Source organism: Corapipo altera, unplaced genomic scaffold, assembly GCF_003945725.1.
Source record: "Corapipo altera isolate COAL_440 unplaced genomic scaffold, ASM394572v1 23, whole genome shotgun sequence".
NCBI lineage: Eukaryota > Metazoa > Chordata > Aves > Passeriformes > Pipridae > Corapipo > Corapipo altera.
Window position 1 is genome coordinate 12107771 of NW_020884878.1, and position 24993 is coordinate 12132763.

At 36.4% G+C, this 24993-nt stretch overlaps 1 protein-coding gene across 2 annotated transcripts in view; it reads left to right on the top strand.

Annotated features, from left to right (window-relative positions):
- TTC7B (tetratricopeptide repeat domain 7B) overlaps positions 1-24993 on the top strand; it is a 114244-nt gene that overhangs the window by 82829 nt on the left and 6422 nt on the right. For both annotated transcript variants that reach the window (XM_027637994.1, XM_027637995.1), the window contains one exon: positions 1418-1620. In XM_027637994.1, coding sequence (XP_027493795.1) covers positions 1418-1620 — 203 coding nt within the window. The remainder of the gene's footprint in view (positions 1-1417; positions 1621-24993) is intronic.

The following is a 24993-nucleotide window of genomic DNA, read 5'->3' on the forward strand; positions in this document are numbered from 1 at the left end:
TCTTTAGTTATACAGTACCATCTCTGACTGTGTGAGATGGTTCTTTTAGGGTTGGGGGAAAGTGTGACTGGATCTGCAATTTCATGTGTTAGTTCTTCATGTGGGTGAGACTTTTTCCATCAAATAACATTTCGGTAGTTTCTAAAAATATACTGGATTAATCAATACATCCATGTGGACATGCTGCGTTTGGTAGAATGTGTTCTGTGAAATCACCGAGTGATGAGAAGCAAAATAATGCTCCTCTGGTAGAAAAAGATCTGTTGTCCCACCAGTAGGATCAGGTCTTAGAGGAAGAAAATAACTGTGTTTGCCCATCTACTGCTACTGAAAGTCAGTGTTTTGTTAGTCATTGTTATAAATTAATTTTGATGAAAATAATAATTGTGAATTAATTGTGAAATAATAGCAGGTATCACCTGTAAATTACAGTTTATACACCCTACTGTACTGAAGTTAACTAGTTAAAGATGCTGTCAAGTCTGTTTGATGCAATTGTCTCAGAGAAAAGCTCCTTTAAAGGCACTCAAACATCAGTCTCATTCAGAGTTTTAGGCATAATCCCAAATCCACTGTTGTAGTGTGAGTTCCTGATCTTTGAGACTTTAAACCAAGATGGGTGGCCTGCACAGTACAGTGAGAGGCATATCTTGAGCAGTGATAGATCACTTTGCTGTTTCGATGCAACACCTTGATTTAAACCTTAATCTGTAAAACTCTTGTACAGTGCAATACAATAGAATGCAGTTATACAATTACCTTGAGGCTTCATTTTTATTGGGTTTGTACCAACATAAAGGGAAAGATGACCCTTTATGGGTCAGAATTTTTAATAGTTTTTTCTTGCATTTAGGATCTCTTTATTCCTCTCTTCTCCCACTCTTTCAGCAAGAGATTAGGATAATCCAGCAGGGTGGAGAAATAGCAGTGTTGAAGAGTGTCATAAGAGCTGCTGAAGGCAAATACTTGTTCTGTTGTTAGTTGTTAATTGCTTACTGAATGAACCCTTTTTTTTTCCCCCTATAGTCAATCTGATTTATAGAAGTGTATGTCTGGCTACTCAATTGTTTTAAATAGTACTGGAATACTGGCATGCTCACATCTCAAAAATAAAACTAAAATTAAAAAATCCCAGACTTAAGTTATAAATAACAAACTATAAAGAGAATTCTGGGGTTTAAAAAAGCCATTTAGAGGCTGTAACTCCTTTTATAGCTAGAAAAGCAACTTTTCTAGAAGAATAATTAATTTAAAGTAATTTAGATAATAATTTCTCTTAAAATGCAAATTTTTGGGGAGAATGTAGCCTTTGTTCAGAATGAAGCTATTTACAAATAGAGCACATGTGACAACGTCTAATGTGAGAATCTAATGATGAAGCAGGAATCATTAATTGGTCCTCCCATTCCTTCCACAGCTGAAGTCTACATAGGGATTGGGAAGCCTGCTGAGGCCACAGCGTGTACCCAGGAAGCAGCTAACCTCTTTCCCATGTCCCACTACGTTCTCTACATGAGAGGTCAGGTGTCTGAACTTCGTGGAAATATTGATGAAGCCAAACGCTGGTATGAAGAGGCCTTATCTATTAGTCCTACACATGTGAAAAGCATGCAGAGGCTGGTAAGTCTGGAGTCTACCTTCATAAGTACTGTCATCTCAACTGATGATATTGTATTGTGAAATTGTGAGCCATAGCTTATGAGTTTTGGATCTGTATTCTTATTAAGAAAATGCTTTGGAAACAGTCTTTTCTGGAATTTATTCTGTTGGGACATAAAAAGGATCTGCAGGCAATAAGACTATTTCAGTCCTAATAGAGACTACAGAAAATCATTTGCATCTGCCTAATATTCAACACCATTAGGATATAAAGATGGCTTGTGGTAAGATACTGTAGTCTAGAGGAAAGACCGGTGATTCTGCTATTCCAAACTAAAAGTTGAATTCATAAAATCATAGAATATCCTGAGTTGGAAAGGACCCACAAGGATCATCGAATCCAACTTCTGGCCCTGCACAGGACCATCCCCAAGAATCACACCATGTGACTGAGAATGTTGACAAAATGCTTCTTGAACTCTGTCAGGCTTGGCACTGTGACCACTTCCCTGGGGACCCTGTTCCAGTGCCCCACTACCGTCTGGGTGAAGAACCTTTTTCTAATATCCAGCCTAAACCTCCCCTGACACAACTTCAGGCCATTCCCTCAGGTTCTGTCACTGGTCACCACAGAGAAGAGATCAGTGCCTGCCCCTCCTCTTCCCCTCACAAGGAAGTTGTAACTGCAATGAGGTCTCCCCTCAGTCTGCTCTTCTCCAGGCTGAACAAGTGCCCTCAGCCACCATCTGTATTGCCCTCCTTTGGACACTCTCTAATAGCTTAATATTTTTCTTATATTGTAGCACTCAAAACTGCACACAGGACTTGGGGTGAGGCCACATCAGCACAGAGTAGGGCTGATCTCTACATTCTGCACGTTTATTCGTTACCTTCATGCTACGTGGTTTCTTGAATTTTTGAAAGGTAGAGAATCAGTCTTGCCCTCAAATGAATGTAGCTTTAAGTACAAAGGTGCCTCCCCCAGCATAAATGTATGTTTTTTATATACTTCATAGATACATACATGTATATATTCTGTGCTTACTATGTTAGGAAGATTACTTTCTCTCTTTTAATCCAGTTTTCTTCCAGATAGAGCAGAATATAACAGCTGAAATCAGCTTGTTACCAAATCTTTTTGTTCAGAAGTGGAAGCTGGTTCCTGCCTAGGTACTTATGAATTATTCAGAGAAATTTCTTGTGCATCCCCGAGGCAAACATATGAGACAAAAGATCAGATAGAAAGGCAGCACAGGGAAAATTTTTTGTTTCGCCTTTTCAGCATTTCAGGATATTTGAGCCTGCTGACAAATGCCAAAAGGTTCCTTTTTCTGAAGGAGCAGACAGTCAACCTAAAGCAGTGCAACTCAGTGAAAATAAAACCTTATTTTTCTAGGTATCTTTTTGTCCCTCCTCTGAATCCACTTTTGAATAAATAGTGTGTAAACACACAATGCTCTTCAGAATAACTGAGAAATTAGCTGTCTTAAGAGATATGTGAGATGAAAATTACTGGGCTTCCAATGAAAGTTTCCTTTTTATGAGCTTTTCTGAGTCCAAGCTTGGAGGTAACTGTTCATTTCATCGGATTGGCCAGTCCTTTGCAAGAATTCTTATAATTTTAAATTTTGTTTCTAAAAGCTTTCTCTACTATTCTAGACGTTTTCTGTACTAAGATATTGTATTGAGTAGATTCTGAGAAATTTATGCTGTTTAAATACAAATATTAAAGATGTATGCTATAGAAATACTTGTCTATGTAATTTCATGTAGGGAAAAAGTACAAGATTGTGTTTACTTCTTGATCTTTTGACTATTGCAAGAAGTATTTTAAGGAGGAAGTTTGCAATATTTAGTCTTTCCTGTGCGTATAGATTAATATCTGCACATCCCAACACTTAGTGTGTATTTACCTATTTGTTATAAAGGAATAAGATCTCAGTGGCAGAGGAGCTATAGCCACAGCACTGTGGAGGTACCAGCCTCTATAAAAACAGCTGAAACATTAACTTCTGATATTTGTGTTCTCAATTCTAAGCTGACAGTTGGTTTATGAACAAAATATCTGTGTAAAAAACCCCTTATTTTCTGTGATGAATTTAATATTTTAAAATTATTTGATATGGCTTTCTAGCAATGCTTGGAAGGTAATATAAAATGCTACTGTTTCCTTGTAAAAATTACCTTAGAGCTTAGATTTATTTAATAAGCTCTGGTGAATTTCTTTTTAGAGGAGAAAATACCAAGTACAGATCATAATAACTTTGTGTATAAAATGCAGCAAAAAGGCAATAAGATGTAAGGATGACACAAGTTCTAGCATGTAGCATATGTACACACCTCTGCCTCTTCAAGTAAATTTACTGGAAATAGTTGAACCTGCAGTTGGTTTTAAGGACTTTTTTTCTTTTGATTAAAATTTTAGAGTGAGTGACATCTGACACTCAGTAACATTTCCTGGTGCTAATCTTTGATTTGAGATAGTCTTTGTAGTTGTCCAGAGAAAAACAAAAGCTAAATAAAATATTTGTTTAAATTTGTATGAACGACAGTGGCATATTGGGAATACGTAAGTTTTCTCCTTTTATAATCCATCCTTTTAATGATGTTACAAAACTCTGGTAAGAAGGATGAAAAATTAAATTTTGAAGCTTTACTATTTTTCATTTTGGCCATAAGTCTTTTTAAGTATTTGTTCCTGAATATGATCTACTCTTTCTACACAGAAACAACCTTATTAATCTAAATTATTGAATAAATGTTTGAGTAAAGACCAGAAAGGTTGTTTTTATGGCTTCAGAACTGTTGTACTTCCTCCTGTGACTTGCAGCATGTGCTGTGCTTTGGAGTTCCTGCATAGAGACTCTTGCATTTGTCTCTCATGTAGACTCCACATTCTGTTTATGTAACCATGAAGGCATGCTCTCTGCAGAAGTCTAATGTATTATCTGAATGAAGTCACTTTTTATTTGCTGATATCAGCTGTTAAAAGATTATATTTTTCCAAAATTACAGTTTTCTAAAGAAACAAGTACTTACTCATTTTGCTGCTTTTTCTAGGGTCTTCACTGATTTACTCCTGTTCCAAGAGATTTACTAAAATGAAAAACAGGAGGTCTTTGCGATGGTGTCAAAACTGGAGCAGTTAAGAGTGATGAAAGAGATCTGTTTGCCAGCAAAATGATAATCATACATGTGAGGGCTTGGGGGGAGGTTTTTGCCTTATTAATGAAAGCCTTAGGACAGTTTAACACCAAATGTTGGTGACTTGATCCATGAGTAGATGAAAAATTGTTTAGCTGTGTTCTGCTTACCTGAACTTGAGAAATTGAACTAACTGGGTCATACTTCTGCATTACCTAAGATGTGAGCTATTCTAACAGAGAGCTGGCTGCAGGGGGCAGCGTGTTTGTGTTCATGCTCACTGCTATCTTTACCCCTTGTAAAATGTTGGGGGGGTTATTAATTAAATCAGCTGAACAACAAAACTAATTCTTTAAAATTCTCTTTGTTTCCTTGTGCAACTGAATTATTCCTCATACAGTTAATGTTTAAATCCATACAGTTATTCACTCTGTTCTGTTGAGCAATGCTCATTTTAAGATCTGCCTTGTTCTCAGGTGCTATTTTTTTACTGTTTGTCACTAACTGAAATTTTCTCCAAGCCAGAGGTTATCCTGGCTTGCTATTTGGCTAGCTCTGACTGTTCACAAGATGTCAAGAGGGAAGCAATAACATGTCAGTATTAATTAGGTGTACTTCAGAGAGTGCAGCAGCAAGGCTTTGAACAAATGCAGTGTCCTTTCTTTTTTTTAGGAGTTGTGTAGTGCACTCAGGAAGAACAACGCGAAATTGTGTTCTAAAGGTTTGAAATACTTCAGTTTGTGTTCTGTATTTCAAATATTTTTTTCTCACCCCTAATGAAATTTAATTTTTTCTTTAATTACTTAATTTTGAAATTATGATTCGCACTTCAATTCAGTGTCATATACACGTGGTTGTCACCTGTCTGATTTTGACCAGAATGGATTTATTTGAACAACTTTCTCCATTCTCCCTCCCCTTTATCAGCGCCTCCAGATTTCTGCATTGCTGCTGCCTTCCTGCTTTTGTCATTGTTTTCCTCCCCTGTGAAAAAAGAATAAACACACTTTTATCTCCTGCAGTCAGAGTGCTGTTGTGGAAAGTAGCCCTTACTGCTGACGTCCAAAAAGTCCTGAAACAGGCCATCATTCAGTAATGCCTGAAATGGCACTGAATATTTCAATCCATTGTCCAGGAAACAAATCTGTGTATTCTCTCTCAGGCTGAAAACTTCTTAGCTAAATGTAGCTTTGACATGAAATGGTCATCCAGCATTTGTATGTTGTTACAATGCCAGAAGACTGTAGTATTTTTTTAATATTAAGTAATTCATCATAGCACTTACCAGTTAATCCTATTAGTAGCTTAGTTTCTAAGAGTAGAAAACTAAAACAGAAAGGGAGAAATTACTTAACCAAATTACTCATGTAGAAATTAGTTTTCAAAAAGCATTATCTTAGAGAGTTACATTCCCTACACCACACTGTGGGATATCTGTCAAAGTTTCTATAATCATGCAGAACTAAGGCAGATCTCTTAAGGCTTAGATTAACTATGTGTACTTTATCTCTCTGTCATAAATATGTTATTATTTATTTCTAACTGTACTGACAGAGTAGTCTTTAGAAATGTGAATTCAGACCCTGTTTGAAGGGATTGTGGGAGTTAAAGAGTAAGTCTAAACATAGTCACCCCAACTAACTTTTTTTTCTTTCAGTGAGGCAGTGTTCTCATCTGGAGAATATTTGTTAACTCATTTGATTTTCATTGTCAGGCCCCTGCATGGTAAAATTGTTGGTTTAGGCCACATAGGTTTGTCCTAAGCACATTATTCTGGTTCTTGTGGGTGGTTTGGGTTGTAACTGATTACCACAGAGCTAAATGCTAATGCCAAATCTTAGTCCTCATTTGACTTGCTCTCCAAGTGCATCCATATGCACATGGTGATTGAAGAGGAATGGAGAAATAACAGTCATTGGGTTTGTTAGATTTGTTAGTAGAATGTTGGGGTTTGCCCTTCAGAAACTTCAAGGTTGTTTCACAGAATAGAGAAAACAAAACATGTATTGGGCCAAAAACTCACTGCACCTTACAGAAGGTGTTTTGCTGTGATTTGACCACTGTCACATCTAAATGTTTCAAGTGGTTGCATTCTGTACTCTGAGGAAACAATAGCCATTCTGCTTGTACTTTAACCTGGAACCCATTGAGTTTAAGTGACTCAAGGACCATTTAAATACACTTTAAATACCTCATCTGCCATGTGACACTCACAGACCGTATTCTTTTCTATCTTGAAAATATTATTTCCCATTTTAGCCTTACAACACAAAACCATCCGTGTTTAGTGCAATAAAAAGTACATAAAATCAACTTGCATAGTCATTAGCTCTTGAAATATAACAAAGTGAAAATCAAGGTGAAAAATCAAGGAAGTTTTTTTCCCATTTGTTTCAAAGCTATCTCCTTTTATTTTTAAAGCTGTTGAGCTCAATACAGCAGTTAACCACTTAACACTGATTCATATATCTTAAAAATTACCATCGGAGGAAGATCAGTAGAATTTCTTGATTCCTGAAAGCTTTATCTGAATTTTACAGTTCTCTTTTAAAATAGATCTATTTTTGTTCAGTTTTTGACAACAATAACTGCTACAAGTTTGAGTTTAAACTAGAATTTAGTTGCTGTTTTAGAAAGAGAGAGTGACTACAGGAATTTACAGCACTAATTTTGTTTATAACTTGAAGCAGTGAACTCCCATTTACTCAGGCAATTGTAGATTCCCCGAGAACTGTTGTTCTGAAAGTGGTATTTGGGGGCTGATGAAACATAGGTCCTGCTTCCTAACAGACCTTGTTTTCACACTGCTCTGTATTTATGCCAAATGGCTTAAAGCAGCTGTGACAGGAGCATATCTTTCAACAAGAAAATACCCCCACTCTTAGATGCAACTTGTCTGTGCTGTCCTCAGCTGTCATCCGTTATAAGAGCTATACTGGAGGTGGGTTTAAATTAGTTGCTTGGTGTATGCAATCTCTGAAAATGCAAAGGTAGTCTGCTTTTGTGCAGCATGCATAGTTGCTGCATTGAAGGGAACTGAACTAAGATGGAGAATCTAGTTGGGAGTCTAGTAGCATTGGTTAAGGCAACTTTCAAAATACAGAGAAGAAACTCTTTCAATTAGAAATCCTAGGAAAGTTAATTCAAAAGTAGATAAAAAGCCCAAAGCACTTAAAAGAAAATTTCAGAAAGCTGCAGTGGTTTTTTGTTTTGAGGGTTTTTTTGAGGGGGGGGAGGTGGTATTTGGGGTTTTTGTGGGTTTCTTTGGGGGTCTTTAGGGTTTTTTCTTTGTTTTAGTTTTTTTTACAGAAGGATTTTTGCCTGGTATGCTCAGCTTTAACTTTCTGTTTTCATCTGTTTTCATGTTATCTGTGTGATAGATTTTTCCACAGTTTATCAATTTAGGCTCAACTTGGCAGAAACCATTTTATCACTTGTATTTGTTCCCATGTAAAAAAATGGAAAATTAATTAGTGGTAGATGCTGGCAGAAGGAAGGGATGCTTTGGCTAGAATTACTCCTCTTTATTTTGCACGTCACAAATCATTCCATGTTTTTATTGTATTGTGTGGAGCTGATAAAATTCCACCCATCAGATAATTCATCACAATTCGCTGTTGCAGCAGGTCATTCTGCAATGTGCAGTATTACTCCAAAGCTACTTCTCTTTGCTTGGAAGATTTTAAAAATCTTTGTTTTAAGTTTTTGTAATACAAGTAGTGTTCATCTCAAGCTTTTCATGTTTTATAGCATAAGGTCTTTGAATTGGATTCTGTTATCAAAACTGAGATATTATCAATTAATTTAATATACAGCAACTATGGATGAAATATCATCATTTGTTAAGTAGCAACCAGGTATCATTTCAAGTTCAGGGAGGAAAAATCCAAAGATCACAGTGGCCCAGTCTGGAACAGGGCTTTGTTTTTGCTGGTCATCATAACAAAGCATCTGAGGAGGGATTCCCTGCTCTGCAGTGTTTCAAGTAATTTGACAGGCAAAGAACTGGGGAACGAGAGGATGATCACATACCCTTTGTACAATGGTAACAGTTTTTCAGATACACATGTAAGATACATCCACTTGCCAAAGAGTTTGTGGGTATCTCACATCATTGGAGATATTCAAAATCTGACAGGTCACAGCCCTTGGCAACTCACTGTAGGTGACTCTACTTCAAGTTTGGATGTAGACAATCTCCAGAGTTCCCTTCCTACTTCAGTCATCCTATGATTCTAGGAATACCAGCAAGACAAGCTTTGTAGATAGAGGTAATGATTTCTGTTAAAAAACACACTGAAAACACTTGTCTGTGGGCAAAATCTTGTTACAGTTTTCCTGTTATGCAAGATTTTCTTATTTTTATGAGTGGTAAAAATCTATAAAGCACAGATTTTATTCTTTCTTCTCTCATTTCCATGATACATTACCCATAGCAATCATGGAAGGAAGGGGCAAGAAATTAGTATTTTTCTCAACTGTATTGACATGTGTGCATGTAAAATATACACATATGTATGTATACATGTATTCTCTGCTATGAATCTTCCTTAATATTTTGAGTACATCTATGTCTTTGCATACAGAAATGTCAGTGGCAAAACAATGCAAGATCCTCAGTTGGGATCTTCACAAATAAAGTTTTTGGGCTTCTGTCTCTCTCAATGGTTTTCTCATGGGAGGTTCAACTGTATCTTGGTGATCTGCACTGAGGCTTCTGTAGACAGAGATGTCTAATATTATTTAAGGAAAACAAAATATTTATGACTCTTTACCGTTGTTTATGTGGAATCTCCTTGTTTCATAGTACTAAGTAGAGATGATGAACAAACCAGCAAGCTACTAAAAGCATCTGACCACAACATAATGAAAAATTTACTTTTTCAAGCTTTTTTTTTTTGTAGGTTTTAGAAATGGGCAATTCCTATTAAAAGTCCTTCCATCTCCTTATGCATTTTACCTTCTACAGGTAACATTACAGGTGACATTAAAGTCATTGACAGGTGGGTTTTGTTGATATCCCTTTTCCTCCATGCCTTTTGCTGGATAGCTGGCCACCTAAAATAGGATGGAGAGGGAAAAACATGCAGATTTATACTAATGGAAAAATACTAACAAGGAAGACTAATTTAATAAAATCAAAATGTCAGTAGTCTTTGTCCCACTCATTCAGGATATGACCAGGAGGCCTCATGTCAGTAAAGTGCTAATAGTTGCTCTTGATATTTAAGTTCTCCTTGTTAAAAAAACAAAAAAACAGAGCAGGCATGGGAAAAAATTGAAAATGTGTGCTCTTCCCTACTATCCTCTGTAATCTCTTACATCCCTTTTCATGGATACTTGCCGGTGCTTTTTTGCATGGATCTCAAAAATGCTATTTTTATTTTGCTCTGTGTAATTGCCTTTCAATATGAGAATTGCTTTGCAAAACACTTTTTAAATTAGGTCATTCAGCTGAAGTATGCACTGAGCTAATTATGATTATTTTGCTTCCCTGGGCATTTCTGTGCTTATTGAATTTATTGAAGTATTACTTTATAGCTGGAGCTGAGAACTTACACAGCAATAAAAACTGTGTAGCACCTGGTATGGTTTTGCTTGTAGGTAACATCTGACATCTAATAATTTATAATTGAATTTCATATAATTAATGAAGAAACATTTTTAGGGATTTGTTTGGGGGTAAATATAAAGAATGTGAAAAAGGCTTTGAGACAGCAGCCATCCTCAACTTTAAATGAGCAAGAGGGATTTTATTTTCCTTTTCCTGAGAAAGGTTCTGTTGTAGAATTCTGTAGGTGAGAACTCTCTAGCTACAGAAAAACATTTGGGGTGTGAAGTCATCTACACATATTGTGTCTTAGTTTTTCTTTTCTTGTGCTGCATAACTTTTCATACTATTGAAATGTAACTAGGTGCTACTAGGTGCTATAGAATTAGGCACAAGCCATTCTGTATGGCTTAGTTGAGGTGTTTAGTAAATGTGTGAGCAACTTGCAGCTCTGTTGCCAAGTGTCTGAGCCCTGGCTCTTTATCGACCTGTTTTAGAATAACGTATTTTTGCAAAATTACACAGAAGTTATCAGTGCATGTATTTTGCTATAAATCTCATGCAGTTCTGAGGTACTTTCCTGGTGCTGTGGCAAAATTACCTTTTGCTTTTTGCTTTACATCTAGAGGAGCTTTACTTGCTTTGGCAAGAAGCTGTTTACCGAGACAACAGACTGCTCAGGAGAGGACCAGAAGTTACCTAATCAACTTCGGCTCTTTTTTTTCTGACTAGGAACTATAAACAACTTGCTTTTTAAAATTGTGCTTTATCTTACCCTTATCAAGCAGAAAGAGGCCTACCTTAATGCAAAACTAGAGATCTGGAAGCAACTGTCCCTCAGGGAATTATTTTAATGCTCGCTTTTGCCAGGGTTATGTCAAGCAGCTGCATTCCCCAGATAAGTTGTCTACTCTGGTTCAGTGTTTTTTTGCAAATCCCCAGTCTGGAACAGTCTTTTCATGTCTCTCTCTCACTCTTTAACTGATCTCATTTTAAATTTTATTGGAAGACCTCTTTTGCATGTACTGAAGTTTAGCTTCTCTGCTAGCTGGTTTTGTACTTAGCAGTCCTTCCCCTGCTCATGAGTCTACAGTTTAAAGATGAGTTGCACCTTGCATTTTGGAAGAATTCAACGAACTCACTACATGTGAATAGCATAATATATTTTCTTCAAGATTAGTTTTCTTCTAACATAGACTGTTTTCTGGTAGCTAACTTATGTTAGATGGAGTTAAAGAATTGACCTTTAAGGCTAGTGACAGGCTATTTTTGATGTCAAGTTATTTTTTTAATCTAGTTGAACAAATTAATTACAGAGAAAGCAATTATTTCAGTGAGCTTTAATTCATGGCAAAATCTGAAGTGTGTTTTCTCCAACTCTGAATACTGTATTCCTTTCTAAGGTGTGATAGTTATTTTTCCATTATTATGCCTATTAGAATATTTTCTATTCAACAAGTAGCAACAAATGGTATGAAGAAAAATATGTGGTGGTACTATTCTGCAGAAAGCTGCTGTCTCAGGATTTCTTAGCAGGGGAGAGGAAACATGGTGCTTGGCCACCCCGTGTGCTGAATCTCACTGAAAAAGGCCAATGTTTTTCTGGAATTAAACCAACTGCTGCCTTCTGCAACTAGAGTTAGGGAATAGGAGATGAGAATGATTTTTTAAGTGAAACTATTGAGGCCCAAACTGTGGACTGGCGGAGCGCTTTACTAAAAGCCTTTGGATGACCTGCTTCTCTACTATAACTTCATTGCAATCAATTTTCATCAGTACCCTTGATACCTATGTACTAAGACAATAAATGAAACTAAGATATGGCCTGAGGTCAAACCTTGAATTCTGCTCACCATCATCCATTCCTATTAGATGAATAGACTGGCAGAAACTAGTTCTTTACTCATTTTTGTATTCTTGTGCTGCTCTATGCCATCTCTCATTTGTTTTCCTATATCCAGCTGTATTGAAACTTTACTAAAATTCAGACAAATTAGTTCTCCAACTTTTCTGGTTTTTATTTTTTTTTCACTGGAATTAATCTCAAATACTGTAAAAGATAGCTTAATGTCTCAGCAGTGATAAACACATACTGTGTTTTATTTTACTTTTCCATCTTACCATACTACTGACTATTGCTTTCTTCAACATTTGTTCTAACGCCTTGCATGTAATTTAAGAAAACTGAAATAATAATTTTCTTTCTGAAATAAAAACATTATACTACTTTTAGGTAGTAAAAATGCTTCAACTATTAACTTGCAAGGTAGTCTTTGAGTTTCTTTTTTCTTTTCTGTCCTTTTCTAGGATGGAGATACCCAGTTATCACAACTTGATTATCTGGATCTCTCTGGTTTAAATTTTCTATTGGCTTGGAAAATTCTTTTACTTTTACTTTGAAAGTCTGGATGCCTTTTCAATCTGATTTTCTGCTGAGCATAGAGGATCTTTTCATGCTGCTGCTATGATGTGGTGTAGTATTAACATCAACACTAAAGTTATGAGCCAGCATCTTGGTAAACTGGTAAACTGTACATTTGGCATTGAGAAACAATGGTCAGAGTTTCAATTTATGTTGCCTTAATTGGGTAATGATTGAAAAATCTGGTCAACTCTGCAGGGTTACTGCAGCCATAGTAAGCTTACCATGTTTAACCTGGGTACTAGTTACCACTGTTAGAAGCTACGTTGTACAGTTTCTTTGCTTGAGCAAAGAAACTTTCGTATGTGAAAGCACATGAAAGGTTTTCTAAAACTAGACTCTTAGCAATACTCTGCCATTTGTGAATAAACACTGTGTGTTTAATCCAAGTTCACTCTGCATGAAACATTGTGAATGCAGATTTAGAGTTGTTACTGCTTTTGATGCTACTTCTGTCATGGTAAACTACCTGGTTAAGCTGATATGGGTGGAAAAATATATCATGAGTGAAACTAAATAATGCTAAACTTGAAAACAGAAAGCTGTTTTGAGCTTTCGTCGCTCTTTGAACCAGCAGTGTGGTGTTGATCTGTACCTTTTAAATTCTACATGGAGTTTATAGAGAGCAAAAAGGTAATAGCTTTTTAGTTTCAACAGTTAATCATGACTCTAGTCTGTACATTTTGTTATAACACTGATTTTGCCAAAAACTCTTGGCGTTTGGAAAAAAAATGGCATTAGTTATAGTTATTAATTAAGGCATGAATACTTAAACATCTGAGGAAGTTCAGAAGAAGAAAAAGTAAGCTGAGCGGCTGCAGATGTTATGGAAACTAAGGGAGTTGGGATGGCAGAGAGTAAGACAATAACTCAAATATTTTTTACTCTTTTTCTAAAAATCTAGATATTTTAAAAAGGTTAAAATATTTGTTTCTCTAACAGTTTTGAGTGGTCAGTATGTGAAGTTTCAAATATATTTGGCCCTGAAGTATGTATTCCCAGTCAAGGAATGGGGAAACCGAGGCATAGGTGCTGTGACATACCTAGCTTTCAATACAGTACAAGCCTTCTGATTTCTCTTTCTGAGCATCACATTCATGGGACACACATTTAATTCGTATGCTTATTCTTTCTAGTGCCTTTGAACTCTGAAGAAACAGTTTTCCCCACAGGCATCTCCAATGTCAATCTTGTTAGGGCAGTGTTGTGGTTTATCCCCAGCCAGCAACCAAGCCCCACACGGCCACTCGCTCACTGCCCCACCAGCAGGATCAGGGAGAGAGTTGTAAGCATAAAAGCATAAAAGCTCATTGAAAATGAGGCCTTTATCTCAAACTCACTGCAGAACTTTCAATACTTTTAAATAATAAATCACTTCATTTTACCTACATCTCTCTTCCCCCAGCTCTCTTCCTTTCTGAAAGATTTTGTCAATATTGCCTTGGATTTGCTCAATGAATATATTATTTCATTACAACTAGGCAAAGGAGATGGCTGTTTGGACAGCAGACTGGTTCAGAAGTATCTGTGGCATCAGTACTTTAATTCTGTGATTACTTTTGAGAGCTCAGTTAAACTTAGGACTGTTTTATAGTAATGTACTTTTATAGGTACTTACTACTTCTGTAAGTCTTCATTTCTTGTCTTATATTTGTCCTTGATAGTAAGTTCAAAATTCAAAAAAGTTAACTTCAAACCAGCACTAAATATGAAGTCTACGGATATAGAGATCTGAAGGAAAAAGGATTGCTGCTTTTATATAATGGGTGGTTAGTTTTTCTCAGATCTGCTCAGGTCTATGGTTTGGTGCATCCTTCTGTCCTACAAATCAGACTCCTACCTGGGTTTGAACAAAAAAGGAATAAGTCTTGTTCTGTGTCCTTGGGGGAAGTTGAAGACTATTACAGCCCCTAACAGGAATTGCTGAGCACATATGTAACTCTTGCATGTTTATTTGTGTGTAACCAGAGTCAGGTGTGGAGAACTAATGTCATAAATCTCCTTTTGCTGTTACATTGTGTACTTATGCAATTACCATTACCTGCAATAAATATAGTTTTGAGTAAGACTTCTCAGACCAGATTGTTCCTGAAGAGAGTAGTATCCTCTGGGGAAGATCAGTTTGGTAAGATGCGGCAAAACAGAAATCTGTGCTCTCACTGTGATTAGCAAGAGGTAAACAAAAGAGGGCAGTTTAATACCCAGAAATGTGTCAGAATGGTTATAAATATTTATTATTGTCCAGATGCTGATGTTGAATGTAGTTTTTTACTTAGATGCACTTATCAGAGTCTCGGGAAACTAAAAAAACTTTCTACATAACTCTGCATTACAACTTCTTTCTGCTGATCTCTGATGTGTAGTTAATACATGTGTGGCTTTTTCTCACAAATATAAGAAATCCTGCATTATGATAGATGCTGTTGTGATGCTTCAAGAAAGCTGGCTTTCAAGAAACAGCCCTTGCATTGGATTTGAAGTTGCTTTTAGAAACAGCTTTTCTTTCTTAAGACCTGGCATAGAATTAAAGGAAAAAGAAGTATTTAGCAAAACACTGAGATGTTAAAATGGAGTGCTCATATTCCAGTCACATATCTATACATAAAGCAGCTGACCTGGAAAAAAATCTTCAGTCTTTTAGAACTGTGCAGATGAACTAAGCGAAGCAGTTCATTAGCAAAGCACTTACTTGGCAGAAATATCAAAACATGAACATTGTTCACAGTGTTAAAAGCTAAGCACTGCAAGGAAAGACACTACCCAAAACCACTTGAGCAATATAGCTTGCTTCTGTAGGCCCATTAAGATGCAGACATTTGATTCTTTCAATTTTTTTTCTAAATACTTTGATGGAAAATCCTGAAGTTTTTAGATGCTTTTGTCTTATTGCAGGAACTAAACTTTCTAAGTAAAAGTTACAAATGTTTCTTTTATGGATGTATCTGAAATTAACATGTGAGTTTCATTTTTTTTCTGGGTTCTAATTCATTAATTAGTCTTTAATCAGTAATGCTGGTGAAATGATTTGTTACAGCTTAGTGTATTCAATCTTCCTCAGTCACTGCCAATACACTGTTTATATCTCACACATCGAACTTACTCTTTAAGTTGAATATCCTTAGGAAATCAGACATACTAAATCATTATTTAATTCTTTAATCAGTTTCATCTGGACAGAAGAGAGAATGATGTAAAAAAAAAAGGCTTGTGCAAGTTATTACAAAAATAGAGGCGGGGGAAAGACTAAGGCTTTTTCATTATTTCAAATTTTTAATTAAGTAACATCAGGTGCGTATGAGAGTGAGCGTTTGTAAATTCTTCTTGCAGCAATATAAGGCACAGTCATTAAAAACCAAACCAGCCTTCACTGTGGTTAGTGCTCATGGAGATAGCTCTTAAAGGTTTAACTTTTTAAAATTATTCCAGAACATAACATTGTGCTACATTAGCTTAGCTATATTAATTGATAGCATAATATGTTTAGATGAAATAGTGAATTGTGAGTGATATAAAGACCTTAGCAGTAAAGGGCTATAAAAATAATAAAAAAATCATGCAGATTCAAAATTTCTTCTGTGCAATACACAGTGTGAAAAAGGTTTCAGAGCTCTAAATCTGCATGGGCAAAGGTTGTGTTAGGTAGCACTTAGGAAAAATACTTGCCATCTATTAAAGGTGATCTGACCTACTAAAAGAAAGGACTGCTTTTGCCTTGCTTTCTGAATTAAAATGTCTCTGCTGGTAAGTGTTTTTTTCTTAAAATAAGTAATTTAAAATAAATACATAGTTTTAAAAGTACATTCTCTCATTTAAAAACAACACCACTTATTTTCTAAATGGGTGCAAGTAATAAATTAAGTCACATATTGTCCTGTGGTTACAAATGTTGAAAAGACAAGCAAGTGAACGTCTATCAGTTGCAGAGCCATTTCAATTTCCATTTTTTTTCATGGTCCTTTTTACAGTTTGTCCTGACAGCTGACAATAGCTTCTTTGGGATTCTGTCTGGTTTTTAATTTATGACCATTTGAAGAAGTGATAGCCACAATAGCATCAGAACAGATGGTATTATGAGGGTCATAGACCCAAAGACTTACCAGAGGGCCATGAAATGCTGTGACACAAATGCAGTCTGTGATGATGCTTTGTCATATTAATTCGATGCCTAGCCACAAGTTGGTAGGTTACAGCTGCCAGAAATAACTGTTCTTGATATAAAGTCTAAAACAGTATGAAATGCTGTCAGATCTATTAAAGTAATTGATGCATCAAACTTAATTTCCTTTAAAATTGTGATATGATAGTATAAGCAGCTGGTGATCTCTTGAAAATAAATGAGGTAGCTTCAGCCTAGGCATCCAAACTCATCTCATTTGCTGCAGAATCAAACCCTAAGCTTCCTAAAATTTAAGGAAGTTTTATTAGTAGGTGCAGTCTTTCTGCCATGTACATTACATTCAAGTTAATGTAACATTTATGTCTGAATATTTTTGTGAAGATAAAATCCATGGATGTTTAACACAATAGCTAGTAGGAAATGTTTGTATCTCACCTCAGACTCAGCAGCTCATTTAAGTTCCAGAATTCCCACCTTCCCCACCAAACCCATGCTGCTGCTGTAGTTCTTATTCCTTGAAAATTCCTTCCTTGAAAAGTGGAAGTTGCCACTCTGCATTTCAGCTCTTCACTCAGCATTAGCTTCCCGGTTTGCTTACTCTGATTAAATCCTAGCTTTGTGTGGGAGTGCCTTTTCTACCATTCTTGTGTTCTTGCTGCCAACTGTGCTCCAGTGAACTAGAAAAGTGACTCAAATGGACAAGGTTCTGACACTTTGGGAAACAGGGCTCAAATTTATTCCAGCTGCCTGTCAGCTGAGAATAGTAAACCAAAGGAAAGGACTGAGGGAGAAACAGCATTTGGAATTACATTTCTCTGCAGATTCCAGCCTTGTACACTAATTTATTATACAGTTTGGAAAATGGATTTCAAGAGCCATAAACCAACCACAGCATATGATTTAAAACGTCAGTCAGTGTCAATCAGTGCAGTGATGGATATCCACTTATAAAAAGTCCATAACTACAGTTCATATTTTGCCTCAATCTTTAACAGGAATGTTGATATTTATCATGGATGGCAAAGATAAAATTAGTAGAGGAAATGAAAGTATAGAAATTGTGGCAAGTATTTGCTGGTGGAAGAGTATGGAGGAGTTGACCAGAATTCTGGAAGAACTAGTTAGTGAAATAACCTAGGCTTCTCTAAATATTATTGGATTAATCATTTGTTAACAGAAGATTTTAGAATAGTTAATATAGTACCTCTACTTGGGAAGAACAGTTGCAGGAAAAAGACCTAAGTTTTATTAAAAGTGAGACTTGGAGACCCTTTAATTTAAGAAATATGATAACTTGCACAAACATGCAAGAGCAAGATGGAGTATGGAAATGACAGGGGAGAACAAAGAGCTGGGTAGTAGTTGGTCATCTCAATTGTTCTACAAGAGCTGCATCTTCATTGTTCATGAGTAACAATGAACCCAACATGAGACATCATGTTGTCCCAGTTATCAGTGTCATCATCTTGTCAACAGTGTAGTGTCACCATTAATTTTGTAAGCTTACAGATTTCTCCTTCCCTTGTAGAAGGGGCTGGTGTTCATGCTCCACTGGTTTCTTCATATTCCCAAAACAGGGAGACTGCCATGCCCAGTAAAAACAGGGCATGGTCAATAGGGCAAGTGAACCCTCAGTGTGAACTAAAGCATAGGTTTCACATGGGTTTTCCTCACAGGTCTGTGATACTCTTGTAATCCCAAGTAATGTGGCTGGATGGCAAATCCAACCTGTAGCTTTGCGTCAGTGTTGTCCTTATACACAGTGGGCACTGAGGGGACTGCACTGTACCTCTGGTAAGTCTCTGAAACATTTCCTGGAAATTTTAATAATACTATATACTCCTTGTAAACATGAGAGGAATATGCATAATCCAAGTAAGGCTAAGTGGCATTGGCACTGGAACAAATGAAAACAAACCAGCTAGTGAAAAATTTGGGAAGATGATTGGGCGAGGACTCCTTGCTGTGGAATTCCACACTGTGGAACAAGAAATCCTGTACTAAGGTTATGTGTAACAACAGGGGATACAAATGTTTGACATAGGAGGGCTCTTCTGATCTAATGGTAACTAAGTGGAAAATACCTTATTTTTGGCAAGTTTTCAGTAAAAAATTAACAAAGATCCACAAAAAGATTTGAGAAAATGTGATAGGCTTATACAGACTAGAACTATAAAACACAGGTGATACTTCAGTTATATTAATCTGTTTGCTTCCAGATCAGTATTAGCAAAGGCTTATATGTTGAGGTGCATTGATGTTATTCTTAGGTTCCCCCCCAAAAAATACTGCTGTTTGGGTTTCTCTCTTTAGTTGTCTGAAGCTTTTTTCTTTAGTTTTCAGTATGTTCAACTTATTCAGGTTTTGTGAAATGTAAGTCAGTATATAGAGAAGTGTTTGTTTTATTTTTCTGAAAGTGTTAAAAGCCCTTTCTTAGCCAATGGTAGGCTTTGGCTCTTCTGCTCTCTGCCTGATGGTGCACAGATGGGAGGGTGCATGCCTTCCCTTCACACTGAAAATAGCCATCCCTTAAAGATGGGTCTGCTGGCAGCTGTCCTGTCAGACAGGCAGGTTAGCAGGCTACCTACAACTTCTGCCTTTCCTTTCAGAATCTGAGGGGAGAAAGGGGTGCATTCCCTCTCATGATGGAAGGTTTTTTCAAACTACCATGAAAATGGCTCTTCCAGTGTAGTGTGTTGAGCCTGATGAGCAGATGGCAGTTCACATCTGCTTGGTAGGGAAGGAAATGGTCTGTTTCCTGGGAATGCTTTAAAAAATATATTTATTAATGCTGTATTAAAAATAATCTCTTTTTCTTAGAGGTTACTGCAATGCCAGTATAGTATGTGCTGCTGTGATGTCATACACTTTTGAAATGGTGACATTGGTCATAGTTATAACATATGTATGTACATATTTTTATGTGCAAAAGTCTCTTTGGCTAAAGGCAAAAGGCATGAAAATGTGAATAATGTGCTTTAATCTTTGAATTCCTGTTTTATTTCAGTAATGGAAGGACTGGTCATCTTTTATCTAATACTGCAGTTCTGACTTTGAATATTTAATACAGCATTTTTCAGAATATTTGAGAGAAATGCACATGCATAAATGCAAAAAGGTTCTTCAGAAGAATATAATTCACTTGTGATTCCTTTTCCATAGTCTCAAAAGTTCAGACAAGTAAGTGCTAGTTTCTGTAGTATTGAGTGTGTACAAGCATGGACTGGCAGTGCTGGCTTTCAATATAGTGGCAATCTAGCTAAAGATCTCCAAAGTGCTCGTTTTGAACTCTGACAGTTCTATTAATTATAAGTTTTACCCACAGAGCCTAGTACTGCATCTGCAGCTCTGGTTTTTCTTAGATACATAAACTATTCCCCTAACTTCAGATTGATTTCTCCATTAAAACATTTGATCAATTTTTCTAATTACTATTTCCAGAAGCCACATGTAACCAGTATGTTTAATGTGATTTTATAGAAAAACTGTCATTAATGAAAAACAGCTTCTTAAAAAGTCATTGTTTGCTCTTTCTAATTACTTATTCTTTAATTCTGTCAGTGGTTGACTGATGGACAGAAAACCATGAATTTCTTAACATGATGATAGATTTGCATGGAGCACAAGCTTTCAGCACCAGGAACCTTCAGATGTACTACGTTAGAATCCAGTATTAGGCAGTGGAGGTAGGACACTGAATTCCTAGTATCCTCCATTCTTGTGAAAAATCCAGCTTTTTTTCAAATACTTGAATATTGACTCCATGGGCTGACTTTGAGGCTCCTAATTTGAAAAATCTTAGTCTGAGGTTTTCTGTTTCTCTAACCTGTTCTGCACTGAATAATTTTTGGAGGAGTTGGTGGTTTTTTTCCTGTTTTGGATATTGAAAACACTTTTATGTTAGTTCTAAGTTTTGAATAACAGAAATATAGTTTTCTGTGCTTCCAATCCTTTGACTCAAAACTGAGCAGATAATGGCATCAATAACAGACAGTACTTAGGAGTCTCTGTATGAACCACAATGATCCAGTGGTAAACTTGGCCTTACTTTGAACCCAAGTAGTGTTGAAATACAGCTACAGATTAGACTGATAAAATGGTAGGATTTCTGTTGTGAATATACTGTGATGCACGTACATCTATAAATTGTCTACATATGGGAAAGGGGTGAATGTATCCATGACAATATACAAGGACATACTGAATTAAGGAAAGCATTGTGGGCCCATTCATAAACAGCACTGTCTGTAGCTGTGGTCTCCAGCACCAGTTTTCATCACAGGTGCATGTACTTGAAGGATTTTATACATCTGGGAAATCCTCTTTTCTTGTTTGTGGGAACTGACGTGGCTTCAGTGCTTGGAGGGAGGGAAGGGAAGATAGAGTGCTACCAAGCTTTCACACTGAGGGAGGTGATCAAGAGACCTACATACACTTCATTGTTGTCTCATGGTGTCACACCTGGGACAAAATGTAAAACTTTTGTACCAAATGACAAGTAACCAAATTTAGGACTGGCCATAATCTGAGGACTAAGGTTGTACTTAATTATTCCCTGATGCGAGTGGTGATGCAGCACTTCCCAGAACCATAGTCATCTGACTTCTGAAGGGAGAATCCTTGAGGGTTTACTGTGTTGGTAAACAGAGCATATGAAATAAACCCCTCTGTTTAATATTCAGATGGAGTTAAAAAAAAAGTTAAATAATCTTTGGAGTCCTTAGCTAGTTCACTGTATCCCTAAGATGTTTTATTTGTTTCCAATGTGCTTGCTATAGTCAAATTAGTTCTTGCAGTGTAGCCTGGTAGTCATGCTATGTTTTTATAAACTGATAGGACATTCACATAGAGTGTAAATCAAAAGTACAGCAGGCTACTGCAAGATCATGTTGTCTTAACAGGAAAAGATGTCCTCCAAGAGCTTCCATGTCAAGGAGGGCTGTGATCAGCAACTTTAAAAAACAAACTTCAGTTGTGAACCTTTCTGCATTCTGGACTGTGAGCAGTAAGGAACTAAAAGGCAAGCACCTCCCTGCTGGAAGGAGTCAGTGATTTTCAAGGCAGTTATAAGTACACAGATGCACGACCGACCACGCACGTTCGTTATTTCATGCTGGCGATGGGAAGTTCAGTGTAACAAAGCCAAAGTTGTTGTTTTAAAAATCTGTTGCCAAGCAGTAGGTTTTCTCCTAGCAACAAGTGTTTTGCAGCAGAGGAAGCAATTGGATACCGTAGGGGGTATGTTAGCACTGGGGGAAGGGTAGAGAAATAACAAACTGGGCCTTCAGCGATGACACAGAGCACACAGAGCAGCTTCTATGTGTGCTGGGCATGGGGGAAGGCAAGGGAGGGGGACAAGGCAGAAAAGGACACGTAGGCAGTGTTCTGGGATAGACTGTGAACAAAATGTTGCCTGCAGGCATGGGTTCGTATTTGTTCATCAGTTGCTTTGTTTGGTTTAATGAGTGATCGACTGTAGTATTATTAGCTGGTTGTTCTCATTTTAAAAAGAAAATCCATACTGAGCTGCTAGGAAGTTTTATTTTGAGCATATTTGAAGAAATACACTTATTATCTTTACCTGTAAGTATTGGTGGTCAATCCAGTTGCTGTTAAACCTTATAATATGGCCTCCCTTCAAAATCCCTGCATTAAAATGCATCTATGTCTGCAGACATAGAACTATGTTTATTCATTGTTTTTCTGATGGAATGGCTTATTTCAAACTGATGCAATATGTCACAATTTTTTTGCACTTGCAGAAAATAGTTACTTACAGTGACTAGACATGTATGTGCCTTCAAAAGGAGTGTACACATGATTTCTTATGCAAAGTCATACTTCCATTAGATGGACATGTTTCAACACAAATTCATCAACTAGAAGGAAAATAAGAGAGGATAGTGTATAAATAATGTGCTATTTCACTCTATGTAAGTGTAAAATATTGATTACAGAATACATTTAAAAAATGTATTTTTATCACAGAGGTTGGAAAGTACCAGCTGCAGAATTTTACTTATTTTTCCATGTATCATGACAAATTCTTCTCATTTTGCCTCACTAACACTTATTATTTTAGCATAACACTGTCAAGTCTCTGGTAAACCTTGAAGTTTGATAGATTTGTTTAAAAATAGCAACCACCTTAACACTTGCAAAATAGGCTGAAAAAGCAGCATGTAACGAGGGGCAGTTTTGTGATGCTAAAATTACAGTGCATATGGATTTCCACACATTGCACAGTGTGTTTTGTAACTGTTTATTGTCATAATCCCTGACTTTTAAGGTTTTTAGATAAGATGGGGATGTTACTAGCATGTCCTTCTGAAAACCACAGTGGAAAGTTGATTCTCTCTTAGACTGGGACTTGTTTAAAAACAATAAGATAGTGGACTGGGAAAATTACTGGAAAGTTAGATGTAGTGAGTTCTCTAAGTCTTTTGTAGCTTTTAAAAATCATTTTCCGCATCTGAATAGCTCTATATCTGCTTACACATTTGCAGCTGCTAGTTTACTCAGCTTCAGCAGGTCATCAGCAAAACAGGCAAGTAGTATTCCCACTGTTCTTCTGTCTCCCTCCTCTCATCATTAAAAGCAAAATCAGTCTATATTTTTATTTTCATATGCTTGTAATGTGTTCTTATAGCTGTTGTTTTAACAAGGGAAATTTTTAGCTCTGAGGGCTATTTTTTACCTAAATAAGGTCTGTATCATACAAATTTAGAAGCTTTTTAGCAAACAACTCATGTAACAGGCCTGCTAGAGATGAGTTAATATAAATGTCATATCTAGTAGAACTCAAATCTCCATAGTTGAGGCTTCCATAGGTCAGCAGGCTGCAGTTCTTAAACACAGTGAGAATCTCTGGCACTCTTTTGCGTGTTAGGTCAGCCACGTTTCTTGTTCTCATACTGTCCATTTCTCTCAGTTACCAGTTTCTCTCTCTGCAGAGAGAGTTTAGTGCTGATACTTCAGCATCCCTCCTAAAACAGACAAAAGTGCGAATGGACTCATGGTCAAAGCTTTTTGGTTTGTTGGGGTTTTTTTCCACTTTGAAATAAATTTCATTGCTTTTGAGAACATCTCCCACCTGTAGCCTATATTTTTCTCAGAGAAAATAAAATTGTTCTTCTTGATAGCAAATGAATAAAGGTGAAAATCTCAAGCGGTGCTTCTGTCAAGACTGAGAACTGTTTATTTTTAGACAGGGTGGAGAAATAGTCAGACATTAAAACTTAAGGAAACCTCCAGCTCTCTCGAGATGAAAATTTTAGTTACATTGAAGAAACGACAGTGATCTTTGTAGTGTTACCTTTTTATTTTTATTTTTTTTTCAGTTATTGCAGATATAGTTTAGCACGTTATGATCAAGCTCTGGTTTGATGAGGCATATGATGAGTGATAATTATGACTAATTTTTTTTAAGTTAGTTCCATGGAAAAAATTTGAATGTTACTAGACTAGACTAGTTACTAGACTGTTCTAAATGGCTAGTTTTAATCATGTTTCCAAAATCATAAATTAGTTATTTAAGTATTTTTCCATTTCTGTCCTGTGTTTATTTTTCTAGGTGTGTGTTTTCCATTGACTGTTTGGTTAATCATTATGACAGTTTAATTTGCAAGAGAGAAAGCCTCTTTGCAGAAAAAATTGTACCTTTGCAGTGAAGACTACACTACATGCTTATTTAAGTAATTATGACTTTATAGATTTGGTTATTATATCATATTGTCAGATTCTGAGGGATGATATTTTATTAATAGGTGATAGTAATGCATTTTCTAACTGAAGACTTGGAGACTGTAACACTCCACTTGGAAAATCAGATTCATTTGAATGTGTTCCTTTTAAAAATGCTTACATTTAGCTAATGAAAAATAACCTTAATATGTTGAACTGCAAGGGGAAAAATAACTATGCCAAAATATAACTTTGACATGTCCAGTATATATCAAAGTATAATTCTGGCTTATTGAATTGTAATTATTTGTTTTGTTGTGCCATCACCAGAGACCAGTTTTTAAAAGTATCTTGTTTATCTAGGATATAGATAGATATGTAATGACAAACTGAAAGTTATCTAGGCAGAGTAAGGATTTAGGTCCTGTTGAAGTGAATGCTGATTAAACATGCATTTGTAATTCCCATTATGCATCT